Source organism: Manis javanica, chromosome 2 (assembly GCF_040802235.1).
Source record: "Manis javanica isolate MJ-LG chromosome 2, MJ_LKY, whole genome shotgun sequence".
NCBI classification, from domain to species: domain Eukaryota; kingdom Metazoa; phylum Chordata; class Mammalia; order Pholidota; family Manidae; genus Manis; species Manis javanica.
The window spans coordinates 100,935,483-100,955,421 of NC_133157.1; the positions used below are offsets into that span (position 1 = coordinate 100,935,483).

Here is a 19,939-nt window from a genome sequence, read left to right on the forward strand (position 1 = left end):
AATCAAAAACACTTTGATGGAAATAGTTTTCAAACGGCCATGTTTGTATCTCAGTTTTATATCGACGTTTGTGAAGTGATTGCTTAAGAAAAGCATTATATTCTGTAAAAACCCACATACAAGAAATGAGTGTTCCTTAAGACGTTTAAAGGGCATTTTCCTAAGCTAACTGGCAGTCGTGGGTGCTATTGTTTTGCAGGGTCACTTAATAGCGGGCTTAGACTTTTGTCATTCGGGTGGCTGTGCTTTTAAAAGCCAGTGTAAAATGGCACACACACAGCATTCTTTTCCGAGCTGCAGGAGGCGGGGGCCGGGGATAGTGCAGACTGTAGGGACACTGCCCTGCCGGCCAATCAGAGCGCGCCTGCTTGCCATCGCAAAGTTGTTAACCCCGGAGTCGGCTGGCTGCCGTTGCCTCCTCTGCTTTTAATCTTCCGTGGATATTTCTCTGATTTTTCCCAAACGCCCACAGATCCTGAGGGAAGCCACCCCATTTCAGCCGCCGATCATGGAAGAAAGTCTCACTTTCTATTTCCCAAATATTTTTAAAATGTTTGAAGATCCATATGCTGCCTGGAGGCTGTTGTTTCTAGGGACACAAGTATCCAGCCTATATTGTTACAATTATTTTTCAAAAACTGGCTTCTTCTTTGCCTACACTAATGGTAAGTTTATGATTTTAAATATTTATGTCGTCAAATCTGTCTAGGAGCCCTCCAGGTGAAAAGGATTGTCTTTGTGTTTCTTCTAACAAACCAAATCTTTGTATTTTTCTTTAGCTTTGATCTCTGCACATTCCACCTAATCTTGTCTGGTTAATTTTTACCAAAAGAAGAAATTGGTTTCTTTCATTATTAAAGCTAGATATTTATAATGTAAATGATACTTTAATTACTGTGAACTACGGGGGAACTCAGCTATTTCAAGATGGACTTGTTTTGTGCCAGCAATGTTGGTAATGCCAAATATGTGCATATCCTCTTTATAAAAATTATGTATTACCTAATTTGTCCAGGACCTAAATTATCAGCAGGCAAACTATGGATGTAGTTTTGTTGCTGCTTTTTTTAAGTAGGCCTATTGTGATTTTCTTGATGGATTACTTGGCTACAAACTACAGGAAAGCTGCCCTTGGTTTAATAAAGGTGGAGATTGACATAGCCGGGTTTATATTAAGTTATGGCTGTTACTAAATAGTGGATCTTTTATTTGCTGATCAGATGTAAACTTGCATTCCATAATATTAATTCTTGGAAGCTCTTCACTAGATAATCTTTTCAGAGCAACCTTGTTTTTCTCCAAAAAGGTACATTTGGGAGACATTTTGTAATTTTTGGCATTTTTCTAATTTTTTTTCCTTTTTGCACACGGTGGGAGATCTTTTTTGTTTTGCATTGATCTGTGTTGGTGGCGCTGTAGTGCTCCCCAACAATTTGTCAGTTTCGCTAAAAGAAAAAAGGAGGAAAAAAAAGAGGTGGGGCAAGATTTGATCTATTATCTTACCCTTGTTTCCTTAAAGTTCAGTTTGGTTAGAGGAATTATTCGGTTGTATTATTTAAATGTTTTCTGTGAACTGTGAACTGTGGGTGAGCAGACATGTCGTCACAACCAGTCCAGGGAGCAACAGGGACAAGCATGCAGTTTTGCAGTTGTGTTGGATCTGATCTGATTATCTCTAGATCAGAATTCAATAATAAGCTGTCGGTTTCCCCTCTCCTTTCTCAGCAACATTTTGCGTTTTCCCTATATTACCATATCATACATGTTAATGTCTTTTCAACTGAACACAACCTTTGAGTTTTAGTTCACTGAACATTGGTAAAAGTTGAATTTTATTGTGAACCTAGGGATTTCTTAAATACTCTAAGTTTCTCTTGGGAATTTTCCAGTAGTTTGGTATCAAACAATGCCTAAATTATGTTTTGTTTTGAAATGATACTTCAGTTGAATTTATGTATATCTTTGCTTTAAAAAGAGCAAATATTTTGGAATAAGATTTCTTTTACGAATACGTATACAACTGCTTTGAACTTTAAACGTATTTTTACTCACCTATCTAAATGCAAGATGAATATTTTCCATCTTTGTTCTTTTTGAGAGTTACCTGATTAGAGAATATGGCATTTAGGCCCAAAGATTCCCAAGAACAAAAATGTGTATAATAATATGACATAGGTTTTACTGGTCTCTGTAAACATTTTAGCAGGTATGTTCTTCATTCAAAAACAAAGTGGAAAGAATAAGTAATTGTACCTAAAAACATATTATTTTGCCAAATAATGATAAAACAACTGAAATAGTATCATAGACCACCTTTCCATATGATTGAATAGATGATTCCTTGAGAGAGTAAAAATTTCTGGAGTTACTGTTTTTATTCCCCTTGAAATATGTAAATGCCCATTTCACTAATCATTTAAAATTCTGAAGTAAAAGAATGCGTAAAATGACCAGGAATAGTATTTCTGATTTTTCTGCCCTTCCAATTTATCTGTGTAAGACTCTTTCCTTAAACTTCAAAAATAATTATGTATTACGTCTATATTTTGTTCATACTGTGCTGTAAAAATCTGAAAATGCTCACTTTTACCTCTATATAAAATGTAAGTGCCGCAAATAAGACTGACTTTAACATTATAGATTATTTATAGAATGAAATACTGCAAGTATAAATATATTATCTAGCCCTCTTGGCTATGCTGAAGAGTTTAGTTCTCTGAAGTTGATCTACTGAATAAAATATACTTCCCAATATGTTTATTGCTAAAATATTCTGTTACTCAGCTGGTGTTATTTTTCTTTTTTTTGTGTGAAAATGAAAAATGTTTATATAATGTAGCCACCCTTTTGAGAACAAACTGATGCTATGAAGTCCATATGTAGCTATGCAATGCTCTTTGTTCTCCTACATCATTGACTATTACATCATTGATTATGAAGTAACCATTAGTTAAATCTTTACTTTCTAAAATCATCCACAGATATTTATGTTAAAGGTATTTTTCCATAAGTGCCTCTTACATTACTATTAAGTAAGGAGGTTTAAATCTATGAGGCAGAAACAATTCATTATTTTATATTATTCTCCATTTTTAAATCCACCTTGTGCTTCATTTTAGCTCTAAAGGGATGTTAATTCTTTTTGAAACTGACAACATTTTTGTAGACATTTAGTTCATGACTTTGATGTGATTATAACTATATTACAATAAACTATATTTTTATCATTAAAAAAGATCTTTATTTATTAAATGTAGTATATAGGGAACTCATTTTTCCATAATAATAGTTATTAGATCATGAACAATAAAAAATTATTTTAAAAAATTCCTGAAATGTCATTTTAGTCAACAATTACACACTTTTTTCTTTCTTGCACACCATTTCATCAGAGATGGTAGCAAGTAGCAAAACTGACTATATTAAAACAGCATGTTTTTCACCTTACCCATCCCTCTGATGGAGGGTCAATGAGTAATGAAATAGCCAAAAAAAAAAAAAAAACAGGTTGCAGAAAGAAGAAACAAATGATGCCAAAGACATAGAAGAATCTGAAAATCCCATTCTAAACAAAAAGCATCAGAAAAATGAACTTGAAATTCTTGAAATTGTGGAGCTTGGTCAATAACAGAAAGAAACTACAATTTAAGACTTAATGTAGTGAACCAATATAACTCCCTCATATATTAACTAATATTCATTAGTATTGCCAAAGATTGAGGAAATTTTCAGGTTAGCCAAACGCATTAGGAAAGAGGAGATAACAAAGGGAAGAAACATTTACAGAGATACTAAGATGACCTAATGTAAAAGGCCAAAAATATTAGCCAGGTCCAATCTACCTTGGAATGAACTTTTTTAGAAGGAAAAATAGTTAAAATTTTTGCCCTCTGGAAACCAAGTTCAATACAAACCTGAAATTGTATGTTTCTAATTCCACCCACTCTTGTGCATATTCACCCTTATTTCTTGAACACACCATTACTTTCCATAAGACTATACAGATTCACTACTGTCCCCAGCATGGTTTTGCAAAGGAAGGGGAAAATAACAGACAAAATGGGTGTTGTACTGTGACTGTTTTTTATCTTTCCAAAAAGATTCTCAATGTGGAATCTAAAGGGAAAGTAAAGATAATTATTTCTTTATGAAAAAGATAAAGGCAGAATACGTTATATTGATTTGTCTAGCATTTATTTTTATTTGGGGATTTGCTTGTTGCAGATTTTCCTCCTATCTACTATGAGCTATTATGCTAAGATGATAGGGTGAAATATTAAGAGAAAGAGGCAAGGATACCTGTTCTCGTGGAGTTTATAGTCCAATATGTTTCAGAGTTTTAAAAATACTTTAAATCTAAGGTCTTAGCTGTAGGAGGAATAAAGGGAATAAAGGCCAAATAAGATTTCTGGAGTAAAAATTTTTTGAAATTTAAATATTACATAGGATGTACCAACTGGCCTTCTATTGAAGGACCATTATTTGGGTACAAAATATTTACACACTGAGGAGAAAACAGCCCTAAGATTTTAGATATAGCCTAAGTAGATGCCATATAAATAGATGGTTTCCTAATGAAAAGTGAGAAATAAAACATGAGCTTATTTGTTTGAGAAGTGAGATGATGAGGATCACTCTGGTAGTATTTCGGGTGTGTTCTTGTACAGTTCATGTAGTAAAAGCTTTTTTAAAATGTAGAAGGCCTCATATTTTGTGCAATTTGCTCACATTGTCATGAAACAGTCAATGTGAATTGTGAAATGAAGCTGGGAAATAAAATACAATAATAGTGTTAAAGGATTATATCAGAATTAACATTTTTATTTTAAAATCTATAGTACTGTAATGATATGTATATAATTTTTAAAATAAAATAAATAGTTTAATTTATGAAATATAATTACATTTAACTAATGGTTAATAAGCTAAGAATATCAGCAGTGGAGTGGGAAAGTAAGACTGCTGTTATATACAGATACATTGGGGGAGAAGGAACTATTCATTAAGGATTCTCTGCGTGGTTTAAGATGACCTTAAGAATAGTCACCAAATTATTGTCATAGAGCCAATTAATCCATACTAGCAAGATTATGTCATTTAGTTTGCTTTCATATTAACATAGAACCCTACTAATAGTGGCATTAAAAAATAACATTTATTATTACAAGTAAATTAGTGATGAGGAGGAAAGCTAGTTTTAAGTTTGGTTCAATAACTCAACAGTGTTACCAAGTTTCTTAGTAGGTTCCATTCTTTCACTTTGCTTTAATGTCAGCCATGTCATTCCTCATAGTCACAAGATGGCTGCTGCAGCTACAAGCATCATATTCTGATGATAAACTTTCCAAAGGGAGGAGAGTTGCTCTTATGCATCTTTTTATAAGGGAAGAAATTATTTCCCAAGGTCTTATAGCACACTGCTTCTTACAGCTCATTGGCTAGCTTGTAGGACATGCTCATACTAGTAAACTGGTCACTGAAAAGGAGATTGAAATTACTGTTTGGTTTGGCTAGGGAAGAGGTCTTGGAAGGGTGAACACCTGTACAGTATCCAGTGCTCAATATGGTTAGTTCCTGTTTGTTTTGTATAAACTTTAACTGCTTTGTATAAACATTATTGAGTGATAAAATATGATTAGCTCTTTTTGTAGAGACCAGGCTGGTCACAGATGAGGCTGTTGTTTTAAAAACTAAAAACAAACATTTAATTAGAGCTTTCTGTGTTTCAGCTTCCAGGCTAAATGCTACCTTTACTATCTCCTGAAGTCCTCACACAAACTTTGGAGATAGGACAATTATTACACCCATTTTACAGATGAGAAAACTGAGGCTTAGAGAGGTTTGGCCAAGGTTACACAGTAAATGAAAAAGCTGGAGTTTGAACTGAGAAGTCTGTAATCAGAGCCTTTGAACTTAGTTTTCTACACTGTCACATTAATATTTTTTAAATGTATGTTTTATTTTAAATGCACTGTATGATATGTTTAAATGAATCCTCTAGTGAATTATTTTATAAATTGAATAATCTTTTCATAAAAGGAGTAATTGCCCACTGAATTATCAGTTGTATATATCTGAAATCTGTAGAATTTCTGAAAGCACACTTGCACTGCATCTCATATCTACAGGAATATTTTGTGAAATTATTTCAGAAGTTGAATTTTTTATAGGGAAATAAAGGCCCAGAGATTGAGTGAGGCTCTGTTGAAATGGGTAAATTCATGATTTACAATTTACAAGGTCAATTTTATATATAAAATGTTCTTACTTTAGGATGTATGAAAGTTGACCCCTCTGGGACACTTCAGGGGAGTCATTGTACTCTAAATCAGTGGATCTCAAGCAGCATAAACCAGAATCACCTAAAATGCAAATTACTGGGTCTCATACCTAGGGTTCCTGGTTCAGCTGGTCTTGGGTAGAGCCTGAGAAGTTGTATTTCCAGCAAGCTTCCAGTTGATGTTGATGATGCTGGTCTAAGAACCACCCTTTAGGACATTGCTCTAGAGAATCAGATGGTACCTGCCATGATAAATATTCTGGCTTTGAAATGTGCCAAACTTTAAAGGATGTCACTTAATATTTGACAAATACATGAGTAAATACATATTGAAATATTATGTAGGGAGGTCAGAAGGGCCTCATTGAAAAGTGAGAGTTGAGCAGTGACTTAAAGGATTTTTCTTATGCCTCAGCATGAATATCACATTTGAGATTTGCCAACAATGTGTGTGTGTTTAAATTAAAAAAAAAAAACAGCAATGTATAACTACAAATTATTTTTAAAAACAGGTAAAAATAGGACTTAGTTGTACTTAATAGTAAGTTACATCTGAAAAACTTTTGTACTGTGACATTTTGCTGGTTTTTCTTAAGATTTTACCCCACCAATTACTAATGTCCCACACTCACTAATGGACATCATTTTGATGAGACTGAGAAAGAGAGGCTGCCATGCCAATGACCTATATTTAGCTCTGAAACTCAGGCCACTGCCCCAATCCACTGGAAAAGCTCCATCCTCCAAGACAGAAGTCACAACCTCCAGTTGAAAAACACTATAATGTGCCGAGGAGCAAAGGGAATCTTTTTGGAGAGTTTAATTGCTTCATTGCTTTAAGACTTAAGTTCTGAAGGCTTTTGCTTTTCATTAAAGTGTAAAGCTCAAGAAACAAATGGCCAACATAGATGTCCTTAACATTCCCAGAAGCCTCTATAAGCTTTGAGCTACTCTTCCATACCCCTAAAGGCCTTGTCAAGAAGCTAATATGATGTACCCCAAAGAGGCAAGAGTACTAAGTTTGGACTGATGTGGTCCAATATCAAAAAGTCATTGGGCACCTACATAATAATACTCAGATCATTAAAAATGGCCTAAAACTGCCAGAACTGTGCTGTCCGGTACAGTGGTCACTAGCCAGATGACTATGTAAATTTAAGTTTGAATTAATTAAAGTTAAAAATTCAGTAGCTACACCTGGCTACGGCTGCTGTATTGGACAAAAGATTTATGGAACATTTGTGTCTTAGTCTGTTCAGGCTGCTGTAACAGAATACCATAGACTGGGTGGCCTATAAACAACAGAAATTTATTTCTTACAGTTCTGGAAGCCAGAAACAGATCAAGGTACTGGCAGATTTGGTGTCTGGTGAGGGTCCCCTTCCTTGTTCATAGATGGCTGTCCTCTCGCTGTGTCCTCACATGGTGAAAGGGGTGAGGGTGCCCTCTGGGGTCTCTTTCATAAGGGCACTAATCCTATTCATGGAGGCTCTACCCTCATGACCTCACCACCCAAAGGCCCCACCTCCAAATACCATCAAATTGGGGGTTAGGATTTCAATATATGAATGGGGGGAGGGGGGATATAAACCTTCAGTCTATAGTAATTGCCATGAACTGCCTCAGACCATGGTAGGGCCACACTGCTGCACTACTGGTTCTCAACTCTGACTATTCTTATAATCAGCCAGAAACTTACAAACAAAACGCCTGCACCACATCACCAGAGATTCTAGTTGGTCTAGGATGAGATTGGGGCATAAGTATTTTCCAAAAGCTGTCCACAGGATTCTATGCAGTAGGGGTTGAGAACTGCTCACTCACACTGTTGAAGTAAACCATGAAACCAAAAATTCGAAAGGCAAGGTTAGTGTTGCTACATCTCATCTCAATATTTCAAAAGCTACAGTCTATCTCCTATGAACTCCATCTCACACTGAAATAAGAATAATTGGATAGTCAAACCAGTTCTGTGGGGTGAAACATTAAATTGTCTGCTTAATGAACACCAACTTTAGCTGGAATAAAAACACTAATAAAATGCTCTTTAGTTATGGTGCTTGATGTCCTGAGTGAATCTGAACTCAATTTGAGTTTTAAAAATTACTATCAAACTTTTTAAATATCCCACGTTAGTTCATCTTTAGGTTTTTAGATTTAGTTTACAAGTCTTACCACTTTCATAAATCTTAACAGATTTTAGAAATCATGGTCCTTTAAAATTTGGTTTAATTTATAGCATTAATTCATAAGTTCATTTTTCATAGACACCCCTGACTTTAGGGACCAAAATAGGCCTTGCACAGTGTGATAGGAATTTTAAATGATCACCCATTCAGGTGTAACGATGTTGCAGTATTAGGAGGCCCCCATTTATCTTCTCCAGGTACTCTATTAATAAAGTCAGCCAGTCGGGTGGCCCTTTCAAAAATTAAGGTTTCTTTGTTATCTGCTTTCTACTCACTAAATAAATCTTTATTGAGCCTCTACTACATTAAAAACAACATTGTGCTAAGCCTTTTAAGGATTAAAGAGAGAACGGAAGAGAAGTATTTGGGAACTGGAGCAAACTTCAGGATGAAGGTAGTTTTGACCAGAGCCTTGGAAGACCCGTAGGCTTTCAGCATGTAGGAACTGAGAGAAGACATGGCAGGTACAGAAAGCAGTGTGAAGATGGGCAAGGAGGCAAAGCACTTGGTGCTTGGAAGTACCAGCTACCAATCCAGTATGGGTACAGAGGAAGCTTAGAGTCTGGGAGAGCTCGATCCCTGGTGTTAGCTTGGAACTGGCACAGGATTTAGATCCCAAACTAGGGAATCTGGATGTCAGTCATTGCTCACAGGACATCCATTCAAATGCTCTTTAACTGGCCAAAAATGGGGATGGGATAAATAGGAGGGAACTGTCTTTTTCTTATGTTAACTTGTTTACCCATTAGACGAAAACTACAATGGTGTGGATCACTGGCCAAGTTAAGTTTTGATGGGGGAAGTAAAAAATAGAAAATGTTGAAAGTCTGGGACAATTTTCAGTCTGTGTGGACACTGGGCAGCAGGGGGCAGCATGAGGGAACTTTAAAGTTGAAAAGAATGCACAGATTTGCTTCTGTATTATTTCTTGACAATTATGAGTTTACACCTATAAGACTTCTTATATTAATAATAACAGTATTCTTTTCTCAAAAAATAGAAATAGAATAGAATAGAAATTAAAAGAGAAAAGAAGAAAAATAACAGGCTGGCTAATGACAGAAAGACATTGCTGTTTGAAAGCATAGAAATAGACAAGTGTATATATTATTTACTTTCAAATGAGTAGGAACTCACTTGACACTTGAAAATGTATAAATTTCCAGTGGAAAACAATTGGTTTTCAGTTTGAAAACCTTTTTATGACTCTTAGAGATTTTTCATTTCTTCTTTGAACTATGCTGGTTTGGCTACATTATGTTTAAAGAACTAGTAAGGGAGTGGGAAAACTATTAAAAATAAAATTTTAGTTAAATAATGAATAGGAATTTTAATATACATTCTATTCTGCATACTAAATGTATGGAATTTTAAATTTTAAATACATGGTTTGTATGATTATGAAACTTTGGACTTTTAAATGACTTTTCTGATGAAATTCACCTCTTACTAACCTTTTTAAAATTTGGATGGTTAGTAATGTTAAGAGTGGCATATTGGAAGTTTCCATGTAGATTTCTTTCAGCATTGGAATTGGCCATTGTGAATGCTACGTTACACCCACCAAAGGATCTTTCTCAAGTATATGAGGAAAACTAGATCATAGTGATTCATACACTGCACACTTAAGGAGAAACGTTCCCTCTTCCTTCACGAGTCTCTCACTGTCCATCATACGTGTTTTATATGGTTGAGATCCCTGTGTGTGTTGCTCTTCACACTCACTTTGATGGGGAGAGTAAATTATGGAGAGACCAGATCAGACAGACCATGTCCTTCCATACTCAGTTCACTTTCATTCCCTCGTTCTGCCTTATTTTCCCTTGTTTTGCTTCTTTTCCATGTATTGACATAATACTTGATACTTGGCACTTTAAATAACCACATAAATTGATGGCAGACTATTGCAGGATTGTTGAATATTGATTTCCAATGTCACTAAGAAAAATCTGAAATGATGAGTAAGCTTTTGCTTTAAGATACTTTCTCTGAAAGTTAAATATCATGAAAAGAGAGAAATTACTTGGTAAATTTATGTAATATTTCCTGCATATTTTCTTTCAGTCATTTGTAAGTCTGAGAACATGAAGATATCAAATTATTTCAAACCAAGGTATATCAGGATATACACACAGGACATACCCTGTTAGTTTTTACAGGAACTGTGTTCACTAAAAGCAGTAACATCTTGGTCTTTTGTATTTCTCATGGATCATAATACAATGTTTGCAAGGAGATGGGGCCCAATAAATGAAACGTTATGAAAATTTATTAGTCTATGAAACATAATCTGGTTTTCTGTGGTGAGATTTAAATGTATTCTTCATAATTTCTTCATACTTTTCAAAAAGAGGTAAATTGTTACTATTCTTGTTGCTGCTGTTACGTAGTTTTCTTGGTGCCCGAACAATGCTATTTTGTTAATTATTTCATTATACAGAAATTCCCTGCACTCTTGCAGTGAGAATATCAGACTAACTGCAGATCTTTTATTACTAAGGCTTAATTATTTTGATTATTTCTATTTCAGTTTTTATTTTGAAATGTGTATCCTTCTTTTCATATTAATTCTGAAACTTTATTGTCCAATTTTATTGATATATATATATATTTATAGGTAACATGGATTTCTCAGATCACATTTGACCACTTATGGCAAAGCCACTTCTACTAAGCATCCTAGAAGAATCTTTTGTTTAAGCCTCAAGTGTTACTAATTATCAACTAATAGAGCATATATCTGTGACCCATTCAGAGAAATTACTCTCCCTGTGGCATATCTTCCAGAACTTTATTTGCTCTTATACTCTTCTTAAGGGCTTTCTATAATATGTAAATATATAGTCAGGAAGTACTAAAGGCATTGCAACTATAGAAATCATATTATCTCAAATTTAAATATTTTCTAAGCTTTTTACATTTAAAAGTTTTCATGTAATCCCCATTTTCTACCAACTATAGAAATGAAGAGATAATCATAAAATTTGAGAGTTAGAAGAGTTGGGGGGTTCATCAAGTCTTAGTTTTTCTTTCCAACATTGAGGATCCTGAGGCACAAGGAGATAAAGATCAAGATCATATGGGTAGTTGGTGGCAGAACTGGATTGGAAACTACATCTTTTAAAACAAAATGCTCATAAATAACTATTTAATATAGGTGAGATAGCCAAGCATGGGTTATTTATTAATTCATTGATGACTCAATTACAAAAATGTAGCATAGCTTAAAAAGTAATTTGCTGTTTAAAAACTGTCTTAAAAACCCACCTGATGGAGGCAATACCACAATACCATTATAAAATTAGACTCTTTTCTATACTTAAAATTGTTTTTTATTTCCATTGATAATTCAGAAAAGAATTTTAAGAAAGACCATTATACAGATTATAGTTCAAAATTAATCCTGAAGAACTGTTATTTTTCAAGTACACTTATTTGAAAAAGAACAGAGTATGGAACAACCCAAGAAAATAAAGGCAAAGAGAGTTCTGTTAGGATGGAGGAAGGGCAATCAGATAGATACTAGAGAGACACACAACAGTGTCCCCTACAAGCCTGAAATTGGTAAGGAAGCATGTATGTGTGTGTATATATATATATATATATATATATATATATATATATATATATATATATATATATGTATGTGCTAGCATTTTTGTGGAATGGAAGGAGGAAGAATAGGGTTTGAACAATTATTTAAGAAGGAACAATTTTTTATTCATTTCTTTCTTTTTAAGGTTTGGATTTTCAAGTGTTTTTGTTCAAGGGAAAGAAGGTCTGAACCGCTAGTGTAAACCTGGGTTAGCATTTATGTTAAAATAAAAGTAATTAGGACCTTGTTCAGACTATACAGGGGCAACCACTTTTCTACCCTACACTGGAAACTCTTGCTTAATAATCCTTCTTTTAGAAAAATGCTCAGCTTTTTTTGTGAAATAATATTTAATACTTAGTGAAATCTCACTATAATGACAGGCAATGAAGCTATCTTGTAAGATTTTGTAGGGATGAAATGAGATAAAGCATGTAAAGCACTTGACCCAAAGTAAGAACTCGGTAAATCTGGTTACATGGATCTGTTTCAAACAACACTTGGAGGTTTGCATTATCTCCGTGTTATAGAGGAGGAAGCTGAAGAACTTAAGAATTTTATTTAAGTTTACAGAGCTAGGAAAGAGCAAAGTTGAGTTCACTGCCAAATCGCATCTGACTCTGGAACTGGTGATTTTAACCACTACATCACACTCTATCTTTCAGCAATTTGCTTTTTTAAAGTTGCTGTGTATCATCTACTAGAAACTACTTTTTAAATGAGGGAAATTAGTATGCAGAAAAAATTCAGGAAGAAAACTTACTGATTTTCTGTTCTAGACAAGGTAATGATAAAAGAAAATGTTGAGAAAATTGTATTAAAATTATAAAAATCTATAATTATAAAAATTATGGTATAGGTACATTTATCTCAAAATAATTCAAACTTATCACAGATTTCCTAAACTTTGATATTGTGCTAGACACTCTCTAGAATAACTGAAGAAAAAAGGGCAAGATGAATTGAAAGGGGTGAAAAAAAAAGACCACTGAAAAATAAAATAAAATGGGTGAATTTTTGGTGTTGTCTAAAAGTTTTTCTATTTAAGGCAATGTCCTAAGGGCCCCAGTCTAGCAATTATATCTGTGAATCAAGTGCATTTGAACAGGTCATAGACTTTCTGTTATTTGGGGGCATGTATATAGCATGCCCTTCCTAACCAGGATGATAAAATTGAAATAATATATTCTTCTTTACGTTTGTATAGCACTTTGTCAAAGATTTTTTACAGTATTATCTCAGTTGTTCTTTATAATGGCCTAAGAGGCAGAACAAATATTCTTTAGACCAAGCATGTGAGATATTTAAGGCTCAGAGACAAAATGATTTCTATTGGGTCATACTGCTGGCAAATGGTACATAGGAGATTAACATGCAAATCTTAAAACATGGAAGCCTCTGTTCCTTTCATTAAATGATGTTATGTCTCACTGCACTGTATTGCTACTTTGAATGCAAAATGTTACTTAATCATTTGACTTTTTACACAAAGTACTCACCCAGAGGGAAATAGTATCAACATGTGCAGAGACCCTGACCCCCAGGGAGCTTGCTCAACCAGATTTGGAGATAGAGCAGTCCTGGGCAAACCACTGGATGAATCATCTGGCAACAGAGGGGAAAGGTGCAGCAGAGTTCCTTGTAGATTTAAACACAGGGAGGTACAAAACCACCAAATAGAAGCAAACAAAAAGATTTTAGAAGATGAGTGTAGTATTTTATATAAATTAGTTTTATATGTATATATCCTGTTGGTCTTTGGTTTCATTTGAGGATTTCTTAGTTTTTTTGTTCCCTTACCTAAGAGTTTTGAAGCTTTTACAATCAATTATTTGTTTTATATTGAGATATAAAAATAAAGCTCAGAAAAGTAAAGTGATCTACTGAAAGAAATAGAATAAAAATATCCTTAAAAAGTAGCTCATGTTTATTGATCATGAGCTTATGTCAGGTCAATGATAAACTTCTTGCATGAATTGTTTCATTGAAATAATGTAATAGCCTAGGTGAAAAATTCTGTTATAATTCCTATTTTAGGGATGGAAAAACTGCAGCTCCAAGGGCTTAAGTTAGACTAAAAAACCTCGGAATCAAAGTTCAACATGTTCTTTTTAGTAGAGAAACTGGGAAAGAAATGTAGCTAAACATTTTAGTTAATTTGATATTGCCAAAGAACAGCAATCTGCTCAATTCTAGTGCCTGTTAGAATTCTGTCCAGTTTTATATTGAAGTGTCTTATTTTAGATTGTTTTTAGCAAGATAAAAATCTTAAGTGGTAATATAAAACTTTACATTTATAAGATCTTTATGCTTTTTCAAAGTTCACATCAGACTTTCTAATTAAATGGATAAATTGATCAGGAAAACTTCTATTTCCTTGAATTGCCTAGATTAGAATTTCCCAAAGTATGCACTTACAGAATTACAGGTAATAATTGATAGTACATGGTAAGGGGTTGCATTGGAAAGTACTGTGGTAAACATCAGTACACAGATTTCTTCTCTGCAGGACTTTTCTGGGCCTATATAATGTGAGCCTGCAGGACTTGTCTGGGCCTATACAGATATACCTCATATTGGACATACTGCCAGTTTGGCTTGAGACCACTGCAGTAGTCAGTATCTCAGTAAATCGAGTCCAGTCAATTTTTTGGTTTTCCAGTGCATATAAAAGTTACATTTACACTATACTGTAGCTTATTAAGTGTGCAGTAGCATTATATCTGAAAAGACAATGTGCATGCCTTAATTTAAAAATGCTTTATTGCTTAAAAATTCTAACCATCATCTGAGCTTTCAGCGAGTCATAATCTTGTTGCTGGTGGAGAGAGGCTTGCCTTTGTGATGATGGCTGCTGACTGATCAAGGCAGTGGATGATGAAGGCTGGGGTGGCTATGACAATTTCTAAAATAAGAACGGTGGAGTTTGCTGCATCCGTTGACTCTCCATTTCACAATTTCTCTGTAGCAGGCAATGCTTCTGTTGGATAGCATTTTACCTCAGTGGAACTTCTTTCAAATTTGGAGCCAATCCTCTGAAATCCTGCTGCTGCTTTATCAAATAAATTTATGGAATATTCTAAATTCCTTCGTTGTCATTTCAACAATCCTCCCAGAGTCTTCACTGTGAGTAGATTCTGTCTCAAGTAACCACTTTATTCACTCATCCATAGGAAGAACTCACATGTTCATTTGATCATGAGAGTAATGTAGTCACAGCTTCAGGCTCCACTTATAATTCTAGTTCTCTTGCTTTTTCTACCACCTCTGCAGTTACTAACTCCACTGAAGTCTTGAACCCCTAAACGTCATCCATGATGGCAGGAATCAACTTCCAAATTCCTCTAAATGTTGATATTTGGGCCTCTTCCCATGAATCATGAATTTTCTTAATGGCATCTGAAAGCTCAAATGATGGTTATAGCATTTTTTAATAATAAAGTATTATTAATTAAGCTATGCACATTTTCTTTTTAGATATAACACTATTGCACACTCAACAGACTACAGTATAGGATAAACATAACTTCTATATGCACTGGGAAGCCAAAAAGTTCACGTGACTTGCTTTACTGAGATACTTGCTTTATTGTGGTAGTCTGGAACCAACCCACAGTATCTCCAAGGTACACCTGTATGTGTTACATGTCCCTTAAGAGAGTGATGCTTAAGTAAGTTATTATATATATGTATATATATATATATACATATATATATATATATAGTATGAGTATCTCATCAAAAAATAATCTTTTAAGAATATTTAATAAGTGGGAACATTCTCTATGTGAGGAATTAGGACCACAAAACAAGATACAGACTCAGCCCAATATTATAAAACAAGCAAATGAAAAACAAATCCAGAGAAGTTGGAAGAAATAAAAACACCAAAATGTTAACTTGATTATGAATAAGTCAGTTAAAACCAAAACAGATATCCAAATATTTGTGCTTGTGTTGCATTTTGGCTTTAGTCTAGCGTTCAGAAAACCTAACTCAGAAGAAATCTGAAGATTTGGATGTGGCTTATACACTTGTCAGTAACTCACTTAAAACAAGTTGGGCTGGTCTTTGGTTTACCTGTCTGCAACTTTAAAGAGGGAACACATGTTTTACTTCCTCCATACCCAGGATTTTGTGAGGACTCATGAAATGTTGCCCTGTATTCCCTTCTAATGTCCATGAGGTTAACTCCTCTGTGCTCCTGGCTGTGTCCTGAAGCTAAGCTCACTTTGGTCTCAAGGTGCCCTCACTCTTGTGAGCAAATGCCAAGAAAAGTTTCAAAGGCGGGCACTGGGAAAGCATTTCAAAATTCTCCTTGGCTTTCAGCTTGCCTGGTAAGTGATTAATGAACATGCTTCAGGCCCCACTCAGCCTGACTCCTCCAATTCATTGTCTCAACTCACTGTGCTTTCTGCATAGAAAGTGTGCTTGTTGTGCTCCCCAGTGACCTCTTCATTCTTCTTGGTTCCTCATTATCTCCTTAAATACTGATTTCACCTGACTTCTCCCAGACGGTTCTCTTCCTCTGTTCTTTTCCTGGCTGTTCTCCATCTCCTAGGTGTTGGTGTTCCCTGGGGCTCCGTTCTCCATGCCCTTCCCTTCTCACTCCATGAATCAGTCTTCACACCTATAATCACACTCCTTGGGTTGGAAATCACTCACTTTCCCTTTCCTACTCTGGAAGAGGGGAGGAACTGGGTTCAGAGTGCTTATCTGAGAAATTAACACATTACTCAAGTATCATAAAGAATAAATATAGTGACAGTAAAACTTTTTATTTCATTAATATGAACTTATTAGGTAACAAAAAAAGATAATTCTTTGCCCCCGGTTTCAGAAGGAAAATAGAAATAATTTCCTTTCTTGGGTCATAGAATCAAATGGGAATTCACAAAATTCTGTCTCGAATGCCTCTTTCCTGTCAATCCTTTTTTGCTCATGACCCATTACTAAATTTGACTGAAACCTCCCAGCATAAATGTCTACTTCATTGACAGTTTTTTCCCTTGTTCCTCTAAAGTTTCATCCCTTCACCAACCTCATACCATTTACACCATGCTGCTTTGATTATGTGTGGCTGGGTGAACTAACACTCAAGTAGAATGTTTTATGCACTCAGATTGTAAGGCACCTAAAATAAAAGTGGCCGCCTTTCCCTGTTACTCCTCCTGCCTCTTTCCCTCTCCTCTCCCTTTGCCCTTATTTTTACCCTTCCACCCCTTATGACCTTGAACTAACAACACCAGTCATTGGATTAAACAGGTTAACAATTTAACAAAATCCAGTTAAAATAAAACTTCTAAAAGTTGTTGCATATATACAACTTAATTCTTGATTTTTCTTATTTTCTAAAATGGACTTTTTGTTCTTCTGGCAAACTAATTGTTGGAATGAGTGACATTCCTCTGTTAAGTACTAAATTGTTATTGAGTTCCAAATGATTTTCTATTTATGACTTCCACCTATGCATCCAACTGCATCTAGTAGCATCCTCATTAAAAGGTTGCTATAGAACTCTCATCAACTGCTTACAACTGCTTACAGAGGAAGAGGTCAGATGATTTATGGGACCGTGGGATTAAAGATGGCAAGTCCTAAAAATAGTTAAACTTATCTATTCACCTTTTTATTTGGGGGGAGGTCTAAGTTTTGGCAAAGTTCTTCCTGTCCTCACAGTGGCTTTTCTATAAATTTAGGATTTTATGTTATACAATAGGAGTATCATATTTCATTATCTTTTTAAAAAAATCCTAACATTGTTAGAAACATTTTGAGGATTGTTTTTTTTTAATTCTAATTCATTCTCAGGCCCATATATTTTTTGAGTCATGTATTTTTTTTCTTTTCATTTTCTTTTCTTTTGGTTAAAGTTTTTACTGGAGATAAAGTTAAACTGAAAAACTTTGAGTCTATCCTGCTACAGTTTGTTAGGATTAATAATTTGCACTTTATTGTTTAAAGGTACAGATAACCTTTCTGGATATATTCTGAGTATTTCATGTGAAACATGGTTCTTAAATATTCTATACAGAATTCCATGCATTAATCAACTCTGGAGAGAAATCAAGTAGTTCAGATATTGTTTCTGTGACTCCCTACTGAATACAGTGCAAAGCAATTGTAATGTTTATTTTCCAGCATATCACTGGGGAGAAAACCCATATCATGAAGTGTTTTCAACTTTTATTTTTCTAAGTGGTATGTTGGAAGAATTATTTGATGCCATTTCTTTATATAGCTTACTGTATAAATGAAAAGCAGAAAGTTAAGAAAAATGATCACTTTATCTGAAAAAGTATTCAGTATTTAGTACTTTTGCACAATGCTTTGTTATAGCACTGTATCACTTTCTAATATTGAGATCATTGTACATTCACACATTTTAAAGAAATATATTCCACATTTTGTCAAATACAAAGCAGTGTAGTACTTTATTAGCTCTGTGAGGCAGTAAGGATTGTGTCTTGTTTATCACTGTTCTCCAGTACAACCTGCTTTGCCTAGCTCTTAGTAAAACATCCAATAAATATTTGCTGAAGGAATGAAAAATCTGGACATGCAGTACCAAAACTGGTATCATGATGTTTTGGTTTATCTTACTGTCCCATCAAAGAGAATTTAACTTCACTGGATGACTGCCCATTCCTGCCCTCCTTCCTTCCTGCCTCAGAGGAAGACAGTCCTCAAGTTATTCCATCTACATGATTCTTTGCTTTCAGTGTGCAAACATGTCCATGAAAGTTAAGTGAGACAATGCATTTAAGATGTACCTGTGGATTGCATGGTACACAGTAGATGTTCAGTAAATGGTAGTTTTAATTCTTACTGATGAAGGCATAGGAGGTCAGAGATGAGAAAGACTGGTATAGGCTTAAGAACAATTACTTTGAAATCACCTTACCACTCAATCTACTCTTCAAGTTGGGAAATGAGGACCAAGATAATTTAAGTTGTCAAAGATTGATGGAAGAGGTGATATTTGAGTTGGATTTTGAAAGATCATAACAATAGTTTAAATCTATTGAATGTTTACTGTGGGCCAGAGATGATTCTAAGTGCTGTACATTGGTTTTTTTTTTTATTTAATCCTCAAAACATTCCTATGAGATAGCATTCTGTAAATAGGAATAGATGGTCAGTCTGAAGCAGGAGCAGGAGAATAAGAGAAAGAATAAATAAAAACTGGAAGCAGAAAAGACCGATTTTTAAAGCTGGAAATGAGACTTAACCAGCCAGAGCAAAGAACTTGTCTTAGGCAGTAATGAGAAATGATGTTGGAAAGAGTGAGGCAAAATTATGAGGCCTTGACAACCATGCTAAAAAAAAAATCTGACTTTCTCTAATGGGCAAAACAAAGAGCAGTTACACATACAGATGGAAGTGGGGCTCAAGGTGCATTGATTTTGGTAGCATGCACTATGAAGCCCTGAAGGGCAGCTTGCACTGTCTTCATATCCCCAGGGACCCACAGCCTCTACCAGCCACTTTTGGTTACTCCTAGCCACTATTAGGAGAGTAGCAGCAGGTTCCTATAAAGTAGGCACTTACAAATATGAAACACCAAAGGAACCTGGTTCAGAGTAAAATTAATATAACTCCTGAGAAAGATGACATGGACCTCATGACTCTTCCTGAAAGGGAGTTCAAAATAAAAATCATTAACATGCTAATGGAGGTACGGAAAGATATTCAAGAACTCAGGCATGAATTCTGGTCAGAGATCCAATCATTGAAGAGCACAATGGAGGGTATTAAAAGCAGATTGGATATGGTGGAGGAGACAGCAAATGAAATAGAAACTAGAGAAGAGGAATACAAAGAAGCTGAGGCACAGAGAGAAAAAAGGATCTCTAAGAACGAAAGAATATTGAG

General features: G+C 34.8%; 1 protein-coding gene across 3 annotated transcripts in view; it reads left to right on the forward strand.

Moving 5' to 3' along the window:
* Window positions 1-381: 381 nt before the first annotated feature.
* The window catches only part of EPC1 (enhancer of polycomb homolog 1), a 92,746-nt gene continuing 73,188 nt past the window's right edge, over window positions 382-19,939 (forward strand). For all 3 annotated transcript variants that reach the window (XM_073228967.1, XM_017655306.3, XM_017655310.3), the window contains exon 1: window positions 382-665. Coding sequence is in view for 1 of the 3 variants with exons in the window: in XM_017655310.3 (XP_017510799.2) it covers window positions 663-665 (3 nt within the window). In the remaining 2 variants the exon portion in view is untranslated. The remainder of the gene's footprint in view (window positions 666-19,939) is intronic.